General features: G+C 39.9%; 1 protein-coding gene across 1 annotated transcript in view; it reads left to right on the top strand.

Annotated features, from left to right (window-relative positions):
• Nucleotides 1-20,858, top strand: part of LOC133126251 (fibronectin type III domain-containing protein 3B-like) — a 137,583-nt gene extending 116,725 nt beyond the window's left edge. Inside the window, exons 23-26 of the mRNA XM_061238265.1 lie at nucleotides 7,097-7,312; nucleotides 12,537-12,703; nucleotides 13,353-13,480; nucleotides 16,299-20,858. Coding sequence (XP_061094249.1) covers nucleotides 7,097-7,312; nucleotides 12,537-12,703; nucleotides 13,353-13,480; nucleotides 16,299-16,610 — 823 coding nt within the window. The 3' untranslated portion in view covers nucleotides 16,611-20,858. The remainder of the gene's footprint in view (nucleotides 1-7,096; nucleotides 7,313-12,536; nucleotides 12,704-13,352; nucleotides 13,481-16,298) is intronic.
• The last annotated feature ends 579 nt before the right edge of the window (nucleotides 20,859-21,437 follow it).

Here is a 21,437-nt window from a genome sequence, read left to right as displayed (position 1 = left end):
CCAAAGTGAATGGGCTCAAAGCAGATACAGGCATTTACATTTTGCATTTTTTAATCTTAAACAGTATTTATGTGTAACGCTTAACACATATACATTCACTGAGCATTTTATTAGGAACACTTTATTACACTTACTTATTCTTGCGATTATCTAATAAGCCAATTGCGTGGCAGCAGTGCAATGCATACAATCATGTAGATACGGTTAAGGAGCTTGAGTTAATGTTCGCATCAACCTTCAGAATGGGGGAAAAAGTGACTGTGGAATGATTGTTGGTGGCAGATAGGGTGGTTTGAGTATCACATGCTCTAGTTTCTACAGTTTGCAAAGAATGGTGCAAAAAACAAAAAAAAAAGCAGCAGTTCTGCAGACAGAAATGCCTTGTTAATGAGACGTTAGAGGAGAATGGCCACTCATTTTTGTGCAAGTTTTTATTTAAGTTTACCTTATGATTCTAAAGTCTCGAGTTGCTCCACGCCCCCAAATACCACTGCTCACAAGGCCAGGTGAGTCTGTTGGTCTGTTGGTTCAGTAATGGCTTTTGCAGACATTTTGACCTGCAGAGTTCTGGCTGCAAGCATCCTTCAAAATGTCATTTGCACAAAGAAAAAAGTAATGACGGCTGTAATTCCACATTCAAACAGGCTGTAATATATCAGTTTGAAGAGCCAAGACTCCTGATTCTGTGCTGTGGCTGCTGCAACGTCAGAATGTAGGTCTGCGTTTACTCGGTAAAAAGTATATTTTTACATTCAGTGCAATAAATGAAAAGTGAATAGGGTATAATTACGTGGCCTTCATTCTCCTGCTAAAGGATGAAGCAGCTTTAGACCTTGAGAATGTCAGAATGTGCATTTAAAAATGTAATTATTCTAAGTACTGTAGCTCGAATCTGGGTAACGCAGGAAAATGGTAAGAACATGTAAAATGGAATTGATGCAGTGAGTTCCTTGGAAGGTTATATACAGTAAGCCCTATTACTAAAATGGTGTTAACCCACAAAATTGAATTTAACCAATCTCACTACAATGAGCAAATCACCATCCCCTTTTTATTGTGGGGAATTTAAATTATGAAGAAAGTATTGTTCTTTTCATAGTAAATAAACTGGCACTTCTCATGTTTCACTGTGGTATAAATATGACGTGGCGTACACCGTTAGTCATCCATCAACATGAAGGAGGTCCGAGAACACACAAAGCAAATGGCACAATGGCACATAAATCAGGCAAAGGCTTTAATATCCATTTAAATGTCTGTTAATATCCTGCACTGTTAATTAAGAAGTTTAATGGCTGGATCTGTGATGAACCTTAAGTGTATTTTGCCATCACATACAGTGAGTGGTTTGAGAGCCAATTAATTCTCCAAGGATCACAGTTGGTTGCATCTTGGTCAAACCTTTGTCAAACATACAATTAGTGACTTCCTCCTTGCCGCCAAGCTAAATTTCTGTTTAACAGAAGAAGGCCTCTGCTATCATCGAACAATAGGCATAAGCCGCTCTTTGTTAAATGTCATCGGGACTTTGATTTGGACCAGGTTCTGCATTCTCCTACATTCACAAAAAAATGATTAACTTACTGTACTTCAGAAGTGAGCTTTTGCTTGGCCACTGGAGACCCGGACCTAAAGCAAAAACAACTCGCTGTTCTCCAAAACAACAGATGTACTAAGACTTTTGGCACAATTTTCAGGCGCACATATGACGCATTCAGCCCAGGAAACATTGTTGTATGTAACCGGCCCACAGGGCTGGAACTACAGTGTGCATGTGATCTAGGCTGCTCTTCTCTCCTTAAAGCATATGCATTAAGCAAATGCAAATAAAGGGCAGAGATATTATACGTGTGGCTGATTATGTATTCCGTTGAATTTACTAAAGTTAATGCCATCAACGAGGGTCGGTTTGTGCACGAAATTCATCCACCTCTAAATAGCAGCCGTAAACAGATACAGAGACATAGGCTCCAAATCTTGGAATAACTTCAAATAATCTTTGAAACAAAAATTACACTATTTCACATCCAAAAAATCATCAAACATTTTATTAATATTACATATTAATTCATGATTGCAGCCAAGCAATAATTAAGGCTGGGTGTTTGTCACAGAAAATATTTAGAAAATAATTTATGAAATTAACCAATAAATGAAATAACCTGCTCAACAATAGTGACAGTAGCAAGTGTTTGAAGTTACTGTCATGAAATATGAGTAGGCTGAATGCATTGATATGCTGCTTTTAATCACTTTTGTCCATCACGGAAAGACATGCTTTTTGCCTATTGTTAGAAACAGAGCATGCTCAACTGGCAACTAAAATAATAAAAATCAGGGTTGTGTGTTTGTTTGTATTCGTTATCCTCCAAAACAATCACAGAAAATAAACGGGGAAAGGCTTTTGTGACAAACAACCAGCCATACAAATAATTGCTCTGCTGGGAGAAATAAAATATGTCATGCCTTCGACACAACGTTCCCATTCTATCCCCACAATAGTCAAGCTCACATTTTACGTGGCAGCTGATATAAGAAATATGCCACATGCCATGAAGATTTTCAATCCACTAAACATGCACTGTTTAAGGTCTGTCTCTTTGCAAAATGCAGTTTGAACGCAGTTCCATTCGCTGATTGCATAATGAGCTGTAGCCTTTGTAAATGAGACAATAATTTCTGGCAGACCTCGACCGCACCAACATAGCTTCGTCAGGCCGCATTTTGCGCTGCGAGTGTCATGTATGAAATCTGGTGGACCATACACATGCAGCGAGCAAGCCACAGGCACCTGCATGGCCAACAGGGGTCTCGCAAGCAACGAACACTGCTCTCGCCACTGACTGAAATCTTCCCATATATGACCCTTGGGTGATGCAAAGCTGATTGTGTGCCATTCCTGTGGGGCTGCTGGCCACAGTGAGCACGGGCACCAGCCCAATTCTCGCCCGCTACAAGCATCGCTTTTCTCGAGTGAGCTAACCAGAAGCCCCAGAAGCCAAATAGTTTTCTATTCAAGATTTTTTCATAGTCATAGTATCACAATAAGGTTAAATACATTTTTCTCATAGTGTTAAAGGAATACACCAACATTTTGGGAAATACCTTTTTTCCGACCAGAGTTAGACGAGATGTCCGATTTCATTTTCATTTTTGTGCATTCACTGGCTCTGTTTCCATGCCTTTTAGCTTTGAAAACATTTAATAAACAATGAAGTGAATTATAATAATAATATATACTTATTAACTTATTAATTGGTGTTGCCAATAATTCTGTAGGGCATGGTAGTGTGTGAAATCAGACGATTGCTTTACCTAACTACTGTCATGTACCGTATATGTGGTTGCATACGGTACATGACAGTAGAATTGAAGAGTTGAATTGACAGATGTCTTTTGCTTTCAGTAAAACCCTGTAGTCCTTGTGGTTGAGGAGGGGGAGGGGCAGAGGTTTGGGTAAGGGTGCAGAAGTTTTTGGCATTGGTTTTTATGCTGACAGGGGAAGGAAAGCTGCCATTTGTCCTGACTGATGTCACTGGATGGTTTTTGACCAAGCAAGCCATGAAAATAGGCGAGGCTCAACACAACACAAGATATGAGATAAATACTGGCAGTTCATATCAACCAAGCACAGAAAATAACTAAATGTCCTTCTAAAATGGCTTGTTCATGAAGGGGGTGTAATTTTAAGCTGTCTGTGGTATTGTGAATATTGCGATTGCTGGTGTAAGATAATGTAATAATATTTTAAAAGGTGATGGTCAATAATCTGTTGAATCATGAAAACCTCTAAATATGAAAATGAACCTGCAGGCAAAGTGTTTAGTTGCACTTTTTTATTTTACAGTTGAACCAGATAATTTGATTAAAACATACTCTTTTTTTATTTCCTGAAGCCAAGCCATACCAAGCATTTATGGGTTTTGAAGTACATCAATGTACAGTAGACTAAATTATATGTTTGTCCATTCGCACACTTTATCAGTGTATGGATGTCTTGCAAAAACACCCAACTGCCCTAATTTACAATAGGTGGACTCTGATAACGGGCTTCAAATAGCTTCAAATAGCCAGCAGATCTGCGACAGTAAACTCAAACAAAATGCTGTCATTTTTCACGGCTAATAGGCTCCGGGGCTCTGAGGAGCACAGAGGGAGCATGCTAATTCCGGTAACTACCTTCTAATGTCTTTGTAGTAATGGGAGAGGGTGGTAATTGATGAAGGAAAATGGCCGCCCATCACAGCTTGGTGCTCCTTTCCTTTCTGCAAATACGTAAACAATCTTGTAAAACACTGCTGCCCAGGCTGAAAAGAAAAGACGGAATCGGCCTCAAGTGCATCTCCTACCTTCAGTGGTAATTTGAGATGATTTGCCTTATGCAGAATGCAGTCAGCTATTTACTACTGCAGCAATACTGTTATATGCATAACATTCATTAGCCCTTTTTAAGGTTGTTTTTTTCACCCACTCTAATAGAATGAGAGTATTTGTCCCCGTATTAGATACACCAGTGCCGGGGAAATTTTCCAGCGGCCCCTGCCAAAGTGCTTTTTCTCAGTGGGACATGGCAATTGGATTGCTTGCCTGCAGGGAGGTGGTCAAATGCCATTAAATCCCAGCAGCAGGTATGCACACTGGAAGCTGGTGGAGTTGTGAGAACTTCTGTTTTCTTTACACTGTTGACTTCCACACAGGGCCTTTATCAATTAGCTCTTTCCCATATCTTCTTAATAAACTTAATGAGTCAAAGAAAGCCAGTGTATTCTACCCCCTCTGCAAAATGCATGTTGATACCCTCACCAAAGCAAATGGTTTACAAGGAAAGTGAGGGGTAGGATCAGTTTAATTTTACATTTCTTACTTACTTCAGTCTTCAGATTAATGGGATTGAAGGATAGAGTTGGATTTTATTTTCTGATATGCCAGAGTAGGGGACTTTTCTGCCACAGTGTCCCTGTCTACAGCTTGCCATTTGTCAATGCCAGTTCTCATTTCTTTCCTTTCCTGTCCTTTCCTTTGCAAGGTCAGTGAGAATAACAATTGATTTTTTGATAATGTCGCCAAACAGTACTGTGGAATCTGTCTCCGCTTTCAAACACAAAATAAATTACAAACTGTAATTTCGAATTGTAAAGTATGTACATGTGTTAACTTCAGAAAAGCCTAATGCTACTGACCAAGAAAAATGCTAGGTAGAAGGGTACACGGAAACAGACGGTGACTTCAAAGTAAACAAGGATGACGTTTGCCATGTCAGAAAGGAATGGCATCAGTGAGCAGGTGGCTTCTCCCCCCTCAGCTCTACTTGTAAGGCTTCAAGCTCTGTTCTTGGACATTTTATCTGTCAAATGTGGCAAACAAAGCACTAAAACACATGTTTTATTGTACACAGGCAGGTAATTTATTTTTGTTTTTGTTTCTTTATGCAGCGACCTTGGAAATGTGCTCCACAAAAAGGAGTTACCGGCTAGTTTGCATGAATCGCTAGTTCCCCCTCATTTGCTGGAGGTTTTAGGCTCCCGCTCCCTCCTCTGTTTCACAAGATTGAGAAAAAGCTGCTATGTTACTGTAATGTGAAGGTCATGGACAATGCCTCTCTTGGGTATCTATCCTGGTAAAAGTGCTCTGACAGTGCAGCTGAACTGACCCCTGCATGCAGAACACTTTACAGTAGGCATGCTCTCCACAGGATCATTTGCCTGGGTGATTTCCAGGGACATCATGAGCAGTTGCATAACACAATTCTCTGCGGTTATGCAACATTGTGTACATATATGCAATATTGATATACAGTGTAATATAGGTGTAGCAAATGTTGTTGACTTGGCCAGTCAAGATGGCCCTATAAAACACATTGATCGCATTAGTGTTTGGAGTTATTGATCTGCTGCAAGGTAAAACAAAATCCAGAGCAGATTCAGGGACAGGATTCATCCTGATGCTGCCATTAGCAGTCACATCATCAATAAAGATAGGTGAGGCAGTACCAGTGGTAGACATACATTCTCAAGCCTTAACACTACTCTTTCTGCACAGTTGCCTCATTCCATCATTTTCTCACAAGTTAATACTCACCTCATCTCATCATTGGTGCCACAGGAGATAAGAGCAGTTGCCTGGCAGTCGGAGGGTTGCCGGTTCGATCCCACCCTGGGTGTGTCGTAGTGTCCTTGAGCAAGACACCTCACCCCCAAATGCTCCTGACTAGCTGGTTGGTGCCTTGTATGGCGGCCAATCACCGTTGGTGCGTGAGTGTGTGTATGAATGGGTGAATGAGGAGCATCAATTGTACCGTGCTTTGAATAAAGGTGCTATATCTCTCCATAGTTTGTTCCAAAACTCTGTTCCAAAGAAATGTACTTTTAGGCAAACTTTGTATGCCAACGGATTTGTATGTACTAACCTGCCTGTTGAGGCTCACCATTGGCTTGCATGTTGCAGTGAACCCTCTGAGGTTATGATGTTAGTATTGTCTTTATTTCAGTCTTTGCCCACATCCTGGAGAGTGTTTTTGATTCATTCGACAGTTGAAAATGGGGTTTTCTTCACAATTGAAAGTATTCTGCAGTCAAGTTTTCTTAGTTTCTTGCACTGTTTGTTAACAAAGGCAAAGGCAAAATGGGAATGAATTTTAAACCAAGGAACAAAATGGTGAATGTTCCCTTTAAAATAATTGGACAGATGGGTGGGTGCAACCTGGGGAGAGGCTAAGGGTGAGGATGATCTGGATGGCTGGAACACAATAATGAATAATTATACATATTTATGCCTTTATTGTCTCTTCTTTCTCAGTCACAATCTTCTGTTGCATACAAAACTGCAAGATTATTTCCTGAAGTGGCTAATTAGTGGTGGCTAGGCCATGGAGTGCAAGTTTTAAATCTATATTTCAGTACCAAGCCCAAGGGGCTTTGGTTGAGAAAATTGAGGAAGTTGAGAAAATTCCGTAGTGTTTTAATAGGGGCTCAAAACAACAGACAATAGTATAGCAGTCATCTTTATTGGTTGAATATGTCTAAGATCAAGAGTGCCATATGGCACTTTTGGGACTGAAAACGTTAAATATCAAGTCTATTTTTATTTTATTTTTCAGTCTCAAGATCCAGGCCACCAACGAGATCGGCGCAGGCCCGTTCTCCCAGGCCCTGCAGGTCCGGACCCGGCCTCTGCCTCCAGAGCCCCCTCACCTGGACTGCGCTGCCTCAGGACCCCAGAGCTTGAAGCTAAAGTGGGCCGACAGCAGCGGTGCTAAGATCCCACATAGCGACAATGTGGCCTACGTCCTACAGATTGAAGACAGGAACCAGAGGTGAGACCAGGACTGCCGTCGCTAAACCCGTTTAAACCGTACTCCAGAGCCAGGTTATTTTACTGCATGAAACTATTCTATGTATTGAGTTTGGTTCAATACAATACCATTTTATCCTGATATTTAAATATAGTACATTTTGAGATGTCGTAACTGTAATAAAAAGACGTAACATTCCATTAAGCTTCTCAGCTCAATGCCTAGATCTTCAAAGTGGTCTATATTGGTGCTCAGAAAAATAGGTATTAATTTTAAAACAATAGTCAAAATAATATTAAAACAATAATATTATTAATAAGAAGAAGAAGAAGAAGAAGAAGAAGAAGAAGCACTCAATAATTAATATGAAAATATTAAAATGAATAACCTTAGCTTTGGAAGGAAATAGGCCACTCTCTGTTCAAATGAAGACCATACCTTAGAAAAAAAATATATCTATGGATAGATGTATTAAGCAACATGGAAACAGTCATGGATATCGGCACAGTTTGAGGGTTAATGTCACTTTGCTACTTGGTGTGCCTAACTTTATCCCCTCACTGTGTCATATTCCTATTATATTAATGATACACTGTAACACACGTTACATATCACTTTAATATCCTCTAGGCCACTACTGAACCACACTGTCCGATTCAACATGGTACACTGTACCGCACTAAACTATACTGTACTTAACTACACTCCATGCCAAGGCAGGACTGTGTACTTTCTAAAGCACCTCTATGTGTCTTGCATAGATGTAGCTGCCATTCTATTTATGGCAAGTTGAGTCTAGTTTTTGTAAATGCTGTTTTGTAATGGCCCAGTAATTTTCCTGGTAAATGTTTTTAGTGAGCTGAGCCACAATGTTCTTTACGGTGGCTGCTATAGATGACTTGTTGGTGCTGTTTGATGCCTGGTGAAACAGAACCAGCTCTAATGACTCTGTACCGTCTCTTGGCGCAGCCTGGAATTAAACTCAGGGAAAGGTCATCTTGACCGCTTTTTAATGACTGCAGAGACGGAGATGGCACTCATTCTTTGTAGTTAAGTGAACGCCTGGCTGTGTGCGGGAACCGTTTGAGCCTTCAGTGCTCAGAGCTTAATTAATGACATCAAATCGACCATCCTGAACTCCTGCAAAGGTACATTCCACATACATGTGCTAATCAACCTGCACTCCCCCCTTTGCAGGAGAGAGCCACTGAAAGACATGCTACTGCATTAATCACTCTCCATGTTTTACTGCTTCCAAAGTGCTCACACAACATCAACACGTTACCTTGGAAGGCCTGGTGTGAACCAGTACAGCTTGGTTGTCTTCTGAGGAATTTACCAACATCTCATTGTAGCCATATCTGTGTGTCGGTGGTGCCTGGTGGGCCTGAAAGCTGAGAGGCAGGGTTTGGGAATGGCAATTCCCCCCCCCCCCCCCCCCTCACAAAATTAGATTGATTTCTTGCAAAAGGGTGTATAGACATTATATATTCTTTTGCGTCTTTCTCAGATTTTCAGTGCTTGTTGAACATTCTGGTGTGAGTGTGCTGTACACTTTTCCCAGGAATACATTTGTCAAGTGTAGCTCACAGTGTCAGCCTGGTCCTTACATAACAGGAACTTCTCTGCCTAATAATTTGAAAAGAAAAACAATGGTTTTCCCAGTCATGTTCTGCTACCATCATTTCCGACTGGCTAAATTGGCTCTGCCATTACTAGGCTACTTCCTCCTCTTCTGGAGCAGACTGTGGAGAAGGAGATGGGCGGTGGTGGGGGGGAGGGGGGGAGGGGGGGAGGGGGGGAGGGGGGGGGGGGGGAGGGGTGGATATAGAGAAGAGAGAGAGACAGAGAAAAACGCAGTGATAGAGAGATGGTGTGCTGGTTCATAGTGGCCAGAGATTGTCACTGACACATGTAGTTACTGCCTCCTCACTGTGTCAATTACAGCGCAGATAAATAGGAGCTGGTTTCAGCAACCAGGATGGAAATCATCTCTCTTGTGTGAGAGGTTGCATCAGAAATGGTCAACTAATCCCCAGGCAACTATTCTGTGGGGACAGGACCACGACACTGGCTCTGACCCTATTGGCCCCTGCTCAGAAATGCTATAGGCATTACCTGGTGCCTATACCTGCATAATGACTACATAATGTACGTGAGGAAATGTATAATACATTGATAAAACATGGAGCAGGGGTAAAGGGTCAGAGCTTATGTAACTGAGGTTACTGCTTCACATATCAGGTAGCAAACATTAAGGACTATGCTGAAACCCTTGAGCATAGTCCTTAACCTGCACTGCCTGATATTTCATCCAGAATTATAAATGGATAATGAGCTGGACATGCAATTGCAAAGTCACTCATGCTAACTGCATCAGTTGAGTGTATAGTGTTGTGTAATGATAAACCTGCAATGAATCTGCAAACTAGTATTTTTTCTGGCTTTGTCGTAGTGAAACATTGACATTTCTTAGTGTTAGACAGTTGGCTCTTGTGTTCCTGTGCCGCTGAATGTGGTCTGTTGTTGGCTTGTTGATAGGTATGGTATTTTTAACCACTGTTGACAGCAAAAGGCCTTACATTATTGTTAATCCATTCTAAGAGTTTCTGACCTCCACCACATAAAACCCCCGGTGTGTTAGGTTGACACTCTTTCACAATGGACATAAGTAATCAGCTATGCCATTTACACACTGGCATTTCAAATCAGTTAACGTGAATTTATTCTTTCACTACATTTTCTCATACTGAAGTCACAAAGCAGCCCAGCGAATGTCATGAAAGGATATCTGATTCAGACCGAAGCTGAGAGAGAGGGGAACACAGGAAAATGAAGAATCGGAGAAATGGCAAGAGGGCGGGAGAGATGAAAGAAAGATTAAGAAGGTGGATAATAAGAAGCAGACAGAGCCAGAGAAAGTAAATATTGTAAAACTGTACCTTGAAATTGAAAAATCTTTTGACCAGGTTCTGTGCCGCAGCTAAATTAATACGAACATTTGTCCATTGCCTCCAATTTGCTGAATATCAATTTTAACAAGGGTGTGACTTTCCATGCTAAACACGCTGCTGTAGATGTTTCACTACTGCACACTACCACTCCCCAGATTTCTGGTATGTATATGACTTTATACTTCACACAGATCCATATTCATAGCTGTATTTAGTAGTTTTTCATCACTTACTGTAATGTTGCACTAATGTCTTGTCACTGGTGCACTGGTGAACAGAGAGAGCAGTATCTCTATTAGAGGCCTCTCCTCAAAGTCACCAGCAGTTAAACCCCCCACCCCTCTAGTAAAAGTGAAGGTTGCTTTGATATATGATTCCTCTTTGGGGTTGTGGTCATGGATTCTACGCTAGTTCATTGAGGGCGGTTTTCTGATGACGCTTTCACATTACTAACTATATAGACCCCCCAGGTCCTGGTACAACTATTCACGACAATACACCATCACCTGAGGGACAGAACCATTGGCAGGTGTTACTGCCAATGGTGGAGGCAGGAGGTATCACAGTTCAGGTGGTTTCTGCTGCTGATTGGATGTAAAGCCTCCTTACCTGTCCCTGGGCAGAGGGGTCTTGCAGTGCGTGTCTATAGAATGCTTCCCCCAGAGAAAGACCTGGAGGAATATGGCCAGTGGAGGAACATTACCACTGCATAATAAAGCCAGTGCCTGGGAAAAATTCCCTAGGGGTGCAAAGCTTTTTAATCACCTTTTTATTTGTTTTTATAATGTACAGATAATAGTTGCTAGCATTTGCTGAATGACAACTAATGTCTCATTATCACAACGGCTATACAGTGAAGGGGTAGTAGCACCACTGTATCACCCACCTGAGTGATGCATTGCAGCAATATTGTGCTCAAATGCTCAAGGGGAAGTTGAGAAACAGCTAATCTTTTACTTCCTTCACATTTACCCAACAATGAAGCAGCTGTAATTTCAGTTTATATGCATGCAAATGCCTCATTATCATTTTAATTAAGAGTGCTGGTAAACACAGAACCGTTTCAATTAATCATAATGTTGTAAATTGTACAACCTTGCATATGAGATGCACTATCTGGTTCTCTAATTGCAAATATTTCTGGGATGTAATTTAGAAATTAGGGCTAAATTTGCCATAGTAACCGAAAATGCACAATTCCAAAAGTAAAGTACGGTGTCGTGAACTGATGTACATTTTGTCCAATCAAAGGCAGAAAATTGGCATCATCTCAACAGTTTGTTGAGGAGTGGGGTCTTCGTTCGACTTCTGGGGAGCTTGGTGGGAGAACCCGACAGTAACATTATAGTCTTGTATTCTTCAAGCTCATTTCCGCAGCTTTTGAACATACTTTACGGCTTCCTTCTAGCTGAAATAATAACTTAGCTATTCTTAGTATCTGCACTTTGTTTGAATATTGGCACATTTTTGCATGAAGGACTCTGGAATAAATGGCAATTTATTATTGTAAGTAATTTATGAATTGATTTGATAATTATAGATAGTTCAATTAATTTCCTCCTTGTGGTCTTGTTGCGGTAAGTAGGCTTGTGTTCCTCTAAGATGCTATGAGCAATGCCATTGGGATGAAAATCTGTTTTTTTGCATACTGGACAGGTCTAAGGTGGGAGGTCAGCACAGTCAAATAAACTGAGTTATTATAGAAAGCACTGCGTGCTCACGTGTGTGTGTATGTGTGTATGACTGCCTGCATGTGAACTCCAAAGACAAGTTACTGTTTGTGACTTTCATACATTCCTGTGAAATTCCTTAGTAAGCTTAAGAACTAATAAAATGGATGCTAAGAGGATCGGCCTCATTTCACACAGCCCCTGTTTGCATATTCAAATTAGAGAGCTATAATAATATAATAATTATTCGTTATTTAGCTGATGCTTAGCATTAAACGCAGCAAGCGACAATCCCGCCTGGAGCAATGCAGGGTCAAGAGCTTTGCTCAAGGGCTCAACAGCTGTGGGGATCTTATTGTGGCTACACGGGAGCTACACTAGGGCTTGAACCACCAACCTTCTGGGTCTCGGTCATGTACCTTATCCACTGGGCTACAGGCTTACCCCTACATACACAGTAAGTATAAGATAAAACCAAGACACAGCAAGGTAAAACCAAATGGTTGATAGAAGTGAATTATTATTATGCATCCTCTTAACAGAAATGAGAAGGAGGTCATTGCAATGAGGTGACTCTGGTGCCTGTGTAACACCACGCCCTCCTGCTTCCTGTCCTATAAGGTTTCTGACAATCTACGGGGGGCGGAGCCACACCTACAAGGTGCAGAGGCTTACAGAGTCAAGCAGCTACACCTTCAGGATACAGGCGGTGAGCGAGGTTGGAGAGGGACCTTTCTCCGACCCCTACACCTTCTGCACCACCAAGTCCATGCCCCCTGCTCTCAAAGGTACCGGTCCTCCTTCACCCTTCCACCCTCCCACTCACTCACCATGCATAACCATCCGTACACACCAAGGGGCCAGCTTTCACTTCTCCACCCCAGCACCAGAAATAATATTGCCCTCTGCTGATATTTCTAATTCCATTCAAAAAGCCAATTTCTCCATCCATTTTTGACAAATCAATTGAAAATCAATTCTCTAATAAAGCCTTTTTCTTTTCCAATTGCCAAGGAAATCTGCCTAAACCAGAGATGTAGAGCTGTATGTTTTCTTCTTTGAGAAACAATGATTTCAGAGAAATATCTTTTGTAATAATCTGCCATATATTATGCTCTATATTACATTACGTATGGAAACTTTTAATCAGCTTTTATTACCCAAGGAAAAGGAGGGTTGGCTTTGACCCCCTCTTTGCACACGTGATTAGGAATGTGACCAAAGACACAACATTGGTTTCTATGGGCACTGTCTCTACATATATACTCAAAGATACATTCTCATTTCTTTTCTGCTCATTCTGAAGAAATGCACATCATTCAAAATGTAACTTTTTGTATTCCCACCTGATGTCAAAATCCTATTTTGTAGATTTCACATTTTCTGCTCCAGGTCAGTGTGACACTGTGCATTGTCCTCTCCCCTGCTCTCCCCCAGCCCCCAGAGTGGTCCAGCTGGAGGGAAACAGGTGTGAGGTCACATGGGAAACTGTACCACCAATGAGAGGAGACCCGGTCAGCTACATCCTTCAGGTCCTGGTCGGGCGGGAGTCGGAGTACAAGCAGGTGATTAAAAGAAGCAAGCAGACACTGGGTAGAATTTCACTTCCCAGATGTAGGGCAGTTGTCTTCAACTTTTTTTACCCTCTACTACTCCCGACACCAAACAAATACTGTATATCTCAGGGATGTAAACAGCACCCATAGACGTTAGAGCCGTTCTGGATGAGGATCCAATGACGAAACCACTTGTTGGAAAGACCTGGAATAGTCAGTCCATCCCTGGATTTGCAAATAGTGTCCCTTTCATTTTTTTTAAATGCATGTCTTTTAAAAAGGGAAAAGTTATATTTGATCATTCAGTGCCTGCCATAATGTTTCTGCGCTCATTAAGGTAATACAGTGGGCTCAAAAACTATTGCAAAAATAGAGAAAGAAGACTGCATATAGTTAACAACATGGATATTGATCTATATTTTATGTGCAAACACAGGAAAACGATATAATTGTATTTCAATACATTCTGATGTTTAAATGTTTTTTTATTTAGTAATCTATTTTTTTCTGAAAACCACAGGTGCCAACATTATTGGCACCCTAACAATTATTGTACATAAAATCAAACAAAGTGAAATGTAGTTAATTAAGTTACTGTCATTTCATCACTTCCAGTTTAACTAGAGTATAGAAAAAAAAAGCATGCCAAATCCCTTTGTCAACCATCTGCATGGGAAAATCCAAAGAAGTGTCGATTCAGAAGACACCAATGGTAATTTACCTTCACAAGTCGGGTAATGGGTACAAAAAAAATAAACGATTAAACGTCCCCCTTAGCACTGTAAAGGCAATAATAAAAAGACGTAAAACATATGGAATGGTTGCAAACTTGCCAGGAAGAGGATGCAAGTGCATATTATTCTAGAGTCTGCTATATCTTGTAGTGTGCAAATCATTCTCTAATAACGCTAATACCTATTCTGCCAATTGCCAAGGATATCTGCCTCTGCCTACACCAGAGATGTGGAGCTATACGTTTTCTTCATGAACTTAAGAAAAACAAAAAATATATATATTTAAATAATCTGCCCTCTCGCATATACTCTATATTACATTACATTACGCTTCTATCTAAAGCGACTGACAGTGAAACTAAGCAGTGCACAATCCACCCTGGAGCAAAGTGGGGTTAAGGGCCTTGTTCAAGGGCCCAACAGCTGTGCAAATCTTTATCTTGGTGACACCGGGGCTTGAACTACCAACCATCCAGGTCCCAGTCATGTATCTTAACCACTAGGCTACAGGCTGCCCCATATATGAAAGAAAATATGTGTTCCAGCCAGAGATTAATCTGACAACAGGGACCAGGTTAACAATTTCCTCAGTTGTTATGAGTATTGATGTGTATTGCTGTTGCCAGCACTATCCGATTTGATTTGGGAGATTCATCTACTCTGAGTTACCAGCTGTTGGCTGATAAGGCATGAGATCAATGTTGCCTTCAGCAGAAACCTTGCTGTGGATAGTCTGATGCTTGCGGCAAATCCTTTCCCATTTCAGCTGCTATTAACAGACTCTGAAAAAGTCAGAGACGAGAGGACTTGGTTACGGTATTTGTGTTTCATTGCTTTCAGTCTATACACACACATACATAAATATAAACTGTAGAAGTGCACACATTTCACACAATTTACTGGTGACAGAATGGGAATAGCAGATCCATCTGGTTTCTGTAGACAAATCTGTCAGTCAGTAAAGGTACAATTCCACCATTGCAACACTGAAATCTATTGCCAAGCGAGTACAATTTGTCCCCCCATTTTATTAATCCAAATGGACATTTGATGATGGATGTGCTTCCCGCTGGGAATATAACAGCCTTTTATTGGCTGTAATTGGTGGCAGGCTCAACAGCTGATGTCGGGTCCTGATCTTGATGAGATCCTTCACATGAACTGCCGAGCAGGAGCACAGCGTGCATTCTCCTGTAACACGAGGGCATGTGTTGTTCTGTGTTTCTCTCAGCTCTATAGATATCATCCACAGTAATATACTGTGGTTTATCATGTGGGTTCAAGGACCAGTAAATAAAAGAGTGGAGGAAGAGCTGGCATTAAAGGAATACACCACCATCTTGGGAAATAAACCTTTTTTTCCCCGACTTATCCAGACTTGGACTTAGATTTAATTTTAATTTTTGTGCATTCACTGGCTTGGTTTCCCTGTTAGCATAATGTGTTAGCTTAGCTTAAAGACTTAGCATAAAGACTTGAAGCCTATAGGAGTCAGTAGCCACCTACGTTAACGTTGATGGTCTCCTAATGAAAAAGATGCAGCGAGAGAGAGAAGTGAGAGAAGAGAGAGGAGAGAGGTGTCACCAACGTTGAATGTTTAAAATGAGGTTTTGGGGTTTATAATACATATATTTTTATTCTTAGAAATATTTTAGCAAGATTTATTGCAGAAATGGTGAAACGAACATGTTGATTTGTTGATCATTGCTATCTCTTAATGAATGCTGGAATATTATGCCCGTTCTTGTAGGGCAAGAACGCATCCAATGCATCCTCGATAAACGGGACAGATCAAGAAGACATCATGACATTTTATCCGTTCTTATTTTCTTGCGTTCTTGACATTGAAACCATACTTAGACCATTAAACAAGTTCACAAGAATACAAGAACGAATAAGAACAGATACTTAGAAACACCCCAGGCGTTTAAAGTAGAGGGGTACAATGAAGGCCATATTAATGGTGCAGTCTTTGTCTCCTTTTCTCCCTAACCAGGAGTTTAATGTAGAGGTGTACAGTGAAGGCCATGTTTGATGATGCACTGAAGGCCATGTTTGATGATGCAACTTTGTCTCCTTTACTCCCTAACCAGGTGTATAAAGGAGAGGAGGCCGGGTTCCAGGTCTCAAGCCTGCAGTGCAACGCAGAGTACCGCTTCCGTGTGTGTGTGTGCCGGCACTGTGGGGGAGGCCCACAAGAGCTGCACGGACCCTTCAGCCCCGCCTCGTTCTTATGTCCCCGCCGGGCAGAGCTGCCGTTTCCCGGGGGACCAGTGGCCTCCGAGGTGGGCAAGGCCCACGGCTTCATCTCCTCGGATGAACAGTTTGCGGCCCTCATCGTCCTGGGCTTCGCTGCCCTCTCTGTCCTCATGGCCTTCATCTTACAGTTCTTCTTCATCGAGTGAAGAAAGGTTCACCACATTCTTGCGAAAGGACAGAGAAAAGTATGGGGAGTGGGGAACTTGAGGTATATTTTTTAACTTTAAGTCAACATGTTTTATTCCCATATGCATATGTATTTCTCTCCCACTATGTCTCTGTCTTTCCAAATCTCATTGTTTCTCTACCCTGTCTACATTCTCACGTTCAGGTTTTCGGCATCTTCTTTGTCTTTGGGATAGATTTAACCTTCACAGGAGTCTTTACCTTTGCTATGCATTGACTGGGAAAGCAAAAGCCTTAAACTCAAAAGCCTTAAAGATAGCTATTATTTGCATATGTGTGTATCTTTCAACAACAAAAAAAAGATTTTTCTTACATACATTGATAGCCTTTATTTTCACTATTCTGCCTTGGCTAGCTTCTACTTTTTATCCCATATGTGTCCTTAATGTGGATTGTCTTTGCTAATCCCAGTTTTCTTTGCCCTGCAGTCACCGTGATTTACATGCAATGCTGCTATCCTGTGTTTTTAAAAGAATGAAACCGTATACTTTAATGGTTTTCTGTAGAGATGTTGAGAAACAAATAATTGATGTATTCACACACACATAACAGTAATTATATGGCATTTAATGTAAATGCCCTTAACAGCATGTTACTTCTTAAGAACAATATTAAATGTATTAAAGTAATTCGGTATAAAAGGGCCTTGTTTTGAAGAATCACAGTGTTGTGTTTATAAGCTTGGCTGGTAGCTTGTCTGTTCAAGTGGAGCAGGTGGCAGATAACAACAGTTTGCTTATGGCCTTAAACTTTGACACAGAGAGGAATGCATTGATATGGCATGCTGACACTTATTATCTTCCCCTAGCTGTCTGGAGTTCACTCATCTCCAACACCTCACCCTTATGAAAAAAATACAACAGCCTAATAACATCTTCTCTCCTCTCTCCTCTCTCCTCTCTCTCTCGCTGCATCTTTTTCATTAGGAGACCAACAATATAACACCAGTGCACATTCCAGAATTATCTCTTCAAAACCATTTGCCAGCTATGTTCAAGAATTTCACTATTCCAAAGAGTATTTCCACCATTTCCACTCTCACTTTAGAAGGGCTTTTACATCAACATTGGGGGAGAAGGAAAGCGGTTTGAGCATTGCATTACCTCAGGGACACAGATCTTGAAGGGAAAAATAGAGCACTATGTTTTTAGAGCTTCAAACCATACATTTTACATTGTGACATCACTGCCATCTTGATCATGGCATCCTGACTCTAAGCCCCTTCTCCCTCTTTCAATGTCATTGCTTCTGTTTCTCCCTTCCCCAAGCTTTACCTGCATTGTGGTTTACACAAGTAATATTGTTCACTAGTTAAAAAAATACCTTAACCAAAGTTAATGGGAAATAAGATATGGTAAGATATGATTATTTATACTTTATATTGCATAAAGTACTTTAAATGGCAATTATAGTGCAATCTTCATCTATTTATTTTGAAAATATTAAGCCGAGTAGCAATATCACTTTCCCCCTTGTAGTATGTTTTTTTCCCTGTTTTTATGTTTATTTTAGGTTTATAATTACAGGCCAGCATTCCAATAATCAATAATCCTTTATGTTTTTTGTCCTCATAGTTGTTGTTGATTGTTTGTTGAAGTTCTTCCATTAATTGGCGACATGTAGCATATTAAATGTCAATATCATTAAAGACAATGTTTACATGTAACCAAAAGCATATTCATCTCCTTTCAAATATGCTTTATTTTCAGAGATGTAGCACATGTTTAGCAAGGTTATTGTTTTCCATAACATAAATAAATTGCAGTAGCTCAATTTGTAATATGCTATGAAAGTGCAGGATTATCAAAGTAATATGTAGGTGAGAATGCACATAACCGACTGACACACTCAGTCCAAATAAAACGATGCCTCTCATTAGTTCACACGGCATCTGTACTTTTTAACGATGCCTAAACTAACAAAGCTTGGTAAACTGCTGTATAGCATATCTCATGTTCACGCTTTTTGTTTTATTTTTCTCTAATGTAAGTTAATTAACGTTTGTCACTGACTTAATTGACGTTAATGTCATTAGCCTACTTGGCTAAGGAACAATGTTTTACATCTAGCTAGTTGGCTAGTTGGTACATGTAATGTTCACTAGAAGTTGCTGAACATAAAAGAACACTAAAAAAGACCACTTTCCCAGTCATTGCAATGTGGGCAAAGGAAGGAACTATGTTGTCAGCAATTCTAGTGATGTACTGTTGGCACTTTCATGGCATTTTTCAAAATGGTGTTCTAAAAACCTTTACCATACTGTTTGCCATAGCAAAGGCATTTCCACTTCATTTTCATTTGTATTTAAAGGCTTATATGACAAATTCTTTGTGACAGTGTACAATTATATTAGACTGTTCCCTGATATATTTGCCTATTTTGTCAAATGGAATGTGCCATTTAATTGTTTAACCCTTTTGAAAGGGTTTTTAAGAAATTATTTCACACTGAGAAGAAAACAATCCTTTTTGCAATCAAATTTTTCATTTCATTTTTCCCAATCATGTTTGTTGGTTTGTTTTTCTTCTTTTCTTTTTTCATATTTCACAAGAGAACATATCCGGTATTTTGGTAATATTTTTATCATTGCATATAATATGATGGTTATACAATATATAACAAAAGTGAAGCATTTTTTAAGCAAAACTGTAGTCTTTATTAAATGTATCATTTAAGGATACTGCTTTAATTGAGCAATGTATTGGTCACACACCTTTCAGTGCTGTTGTATACAATGTTTTACGCTGTTGTAAGTAGCACGGAACTCACTGTGCCAAGGTGCATACAAAAAGGAAGAAACTAACAACTTCACATTCTAGCTGTACTGTACTGTGCCTGTGTCGGACGGCGGCCAGGTGCCTGTTGTATCAGGCTTTGGGACAAAGCAAAATAAGTTCCTCTACTGAACATGATCTGGGCATCATCACTAACATCATTAATTAAAATATTTTAAATAGAAGCAAGTAGCAGTGAGAATATCAGATTAAGTATTATATAAAATGCACAAAGAAGGGATTACTCCTTGTACGTATTTAGCCAGGTAAATAATCACTTTATGGCTTAAAGGGGCCAAAAAACTTCCAGCTATGTAGCAACTGCTCCCACTAATTATATTACATTACATTATATTAAATTACTGACATTTGGCAGATGCTGTTATCCAAAGCGACGTACAACAAAGTGCATACCCATACCCAGGGATAAGTGCGCTGAAAGACCCTAGAGGGAAGTAAAATTTCAAGTGCTAAGAATACAACAATGATAAGGACGTTGTCCTTGTAGATTAATCTGACAATGTATAAAACCGTTTTTATACAACACAATGCAAAAGAATGATAGGCTTACATATGAACAGCAATGAACAGCTTAAATAGCCAATAATAATACCATCCTAGCGAACACAAGTCTAGACATAATGACACATTATTGTGAAAAAATAACAGCTAGCAATCAATTAGAGATTACAGGGAGATAAGGAGGGGTGAGTAGAGGTGCAGCTTGAAGAGGTATGTCTCTTCAGTCTGCACCTGTAATTACCAGTAGAAATAGCATGTTTATTTAGCTAGTGCTCCACAAATATTTGTGGAGCTACCTGTCTAACTAGTTAATGCAGAATATTTAAGGTATAATCTTTTCATTTTTTATGTAGTTTCATCAGGAATATGCAACCCATTGGAAATGCCAGAATAATAAACAGTTCAGCTGGCCTTCCTTCCATTTAATTCCTTCGCATTATTCTGAGATCCGCAATGTTTTGGTCAAGGAACTTATTTTGCACTACACTATTTTAGTTGAATTTGCATATTCAAAATCCATTTTTAATAATAACGGTGCAAGGTGTGTGTGGAAGCAATCTGAAAGAAATATTGGAGTATGTTTTTTCTAGCAATAATGGTATGTGTAACAATACATCATTTAACAGGACCTCATTTGAAAAATTTACTTCTCCCTCCCAGTTTAAAAAGGAAAAGATTTATACCTCAAAAAAACAAAAAAAACATTCCACGTTTTCATGATTCACAATGTTTTTAATAATCTTGTATTAAAATACAATTCTTGTATTGTACATTTTTAGACCTTATATGAAAATTACTGCCATACCAATTGTATAGTTTTTTGCAAATACTACCCTATGAATGTAAAACTAAACTGTATCTGTAGCGTATATGTAATATATTTATGCCCAATAAATGTTTAAATTTTTCTGATATTGTGTTTTTGTTTGTTTACATCATGTATTTCAGTTCCTCCACCATAAGGGTTTGATGGAGCCTCCATATTAAGCCACATCACAGCAACTGTACAATTGTGTTGATCATCTCAGTTAAGCATCCACAGGCTCATCAAGATGACTGGTCCATTGACAAATATTCAGTTATATGGTCAGTGTCCAGCTGGCGCAAGAATTTGTGTTTTAGCAGGACATGCATCCTAGTAGTAATATACACTCAATGAGCACTTTATTAGGTATTTATTAGACTTATCTTTTAGATGTGTTAAGTCTTCTGCTGCTGTAGCCTGTCCTCTTGGAGGTTTGATGTGTTGTGTGTTCAGAGATGCTCTTCTGCATACCACTGTTCTAATGTGTGGCTATTTGCGTTACTGTCACCTTCCTGTCAGCTTTGACCAGTCTGGCCATTCTCCTCTGACGTCTCATTAACAAGCCATTTCTGTCAGCAGAACTGCTGCTTTTTTTGTTCTTTTTTTGCACCATTCCTTGCAAACAGTAGAAACTAGGGCATGTGAAAATCCCAGCAGTTTCTGAGATACCCAAACCACCCTGTCTG

Source organism: Conger conger, chromosome 4 (genome assembly GCF_963514075.1).
Source record: "Conger conger chromosome 4, fConCon1.1, whole genome shotgun sequence".
Classification (NCBI taxonomy): Eukaryota; Metazoa; Chordata; class Actinopteri; order Anguilliformes; family Congridae; genus Conger; species Conger conger.
This window is presented reverse-complemented; position numbering and strand designations above follow the sequence as displayed.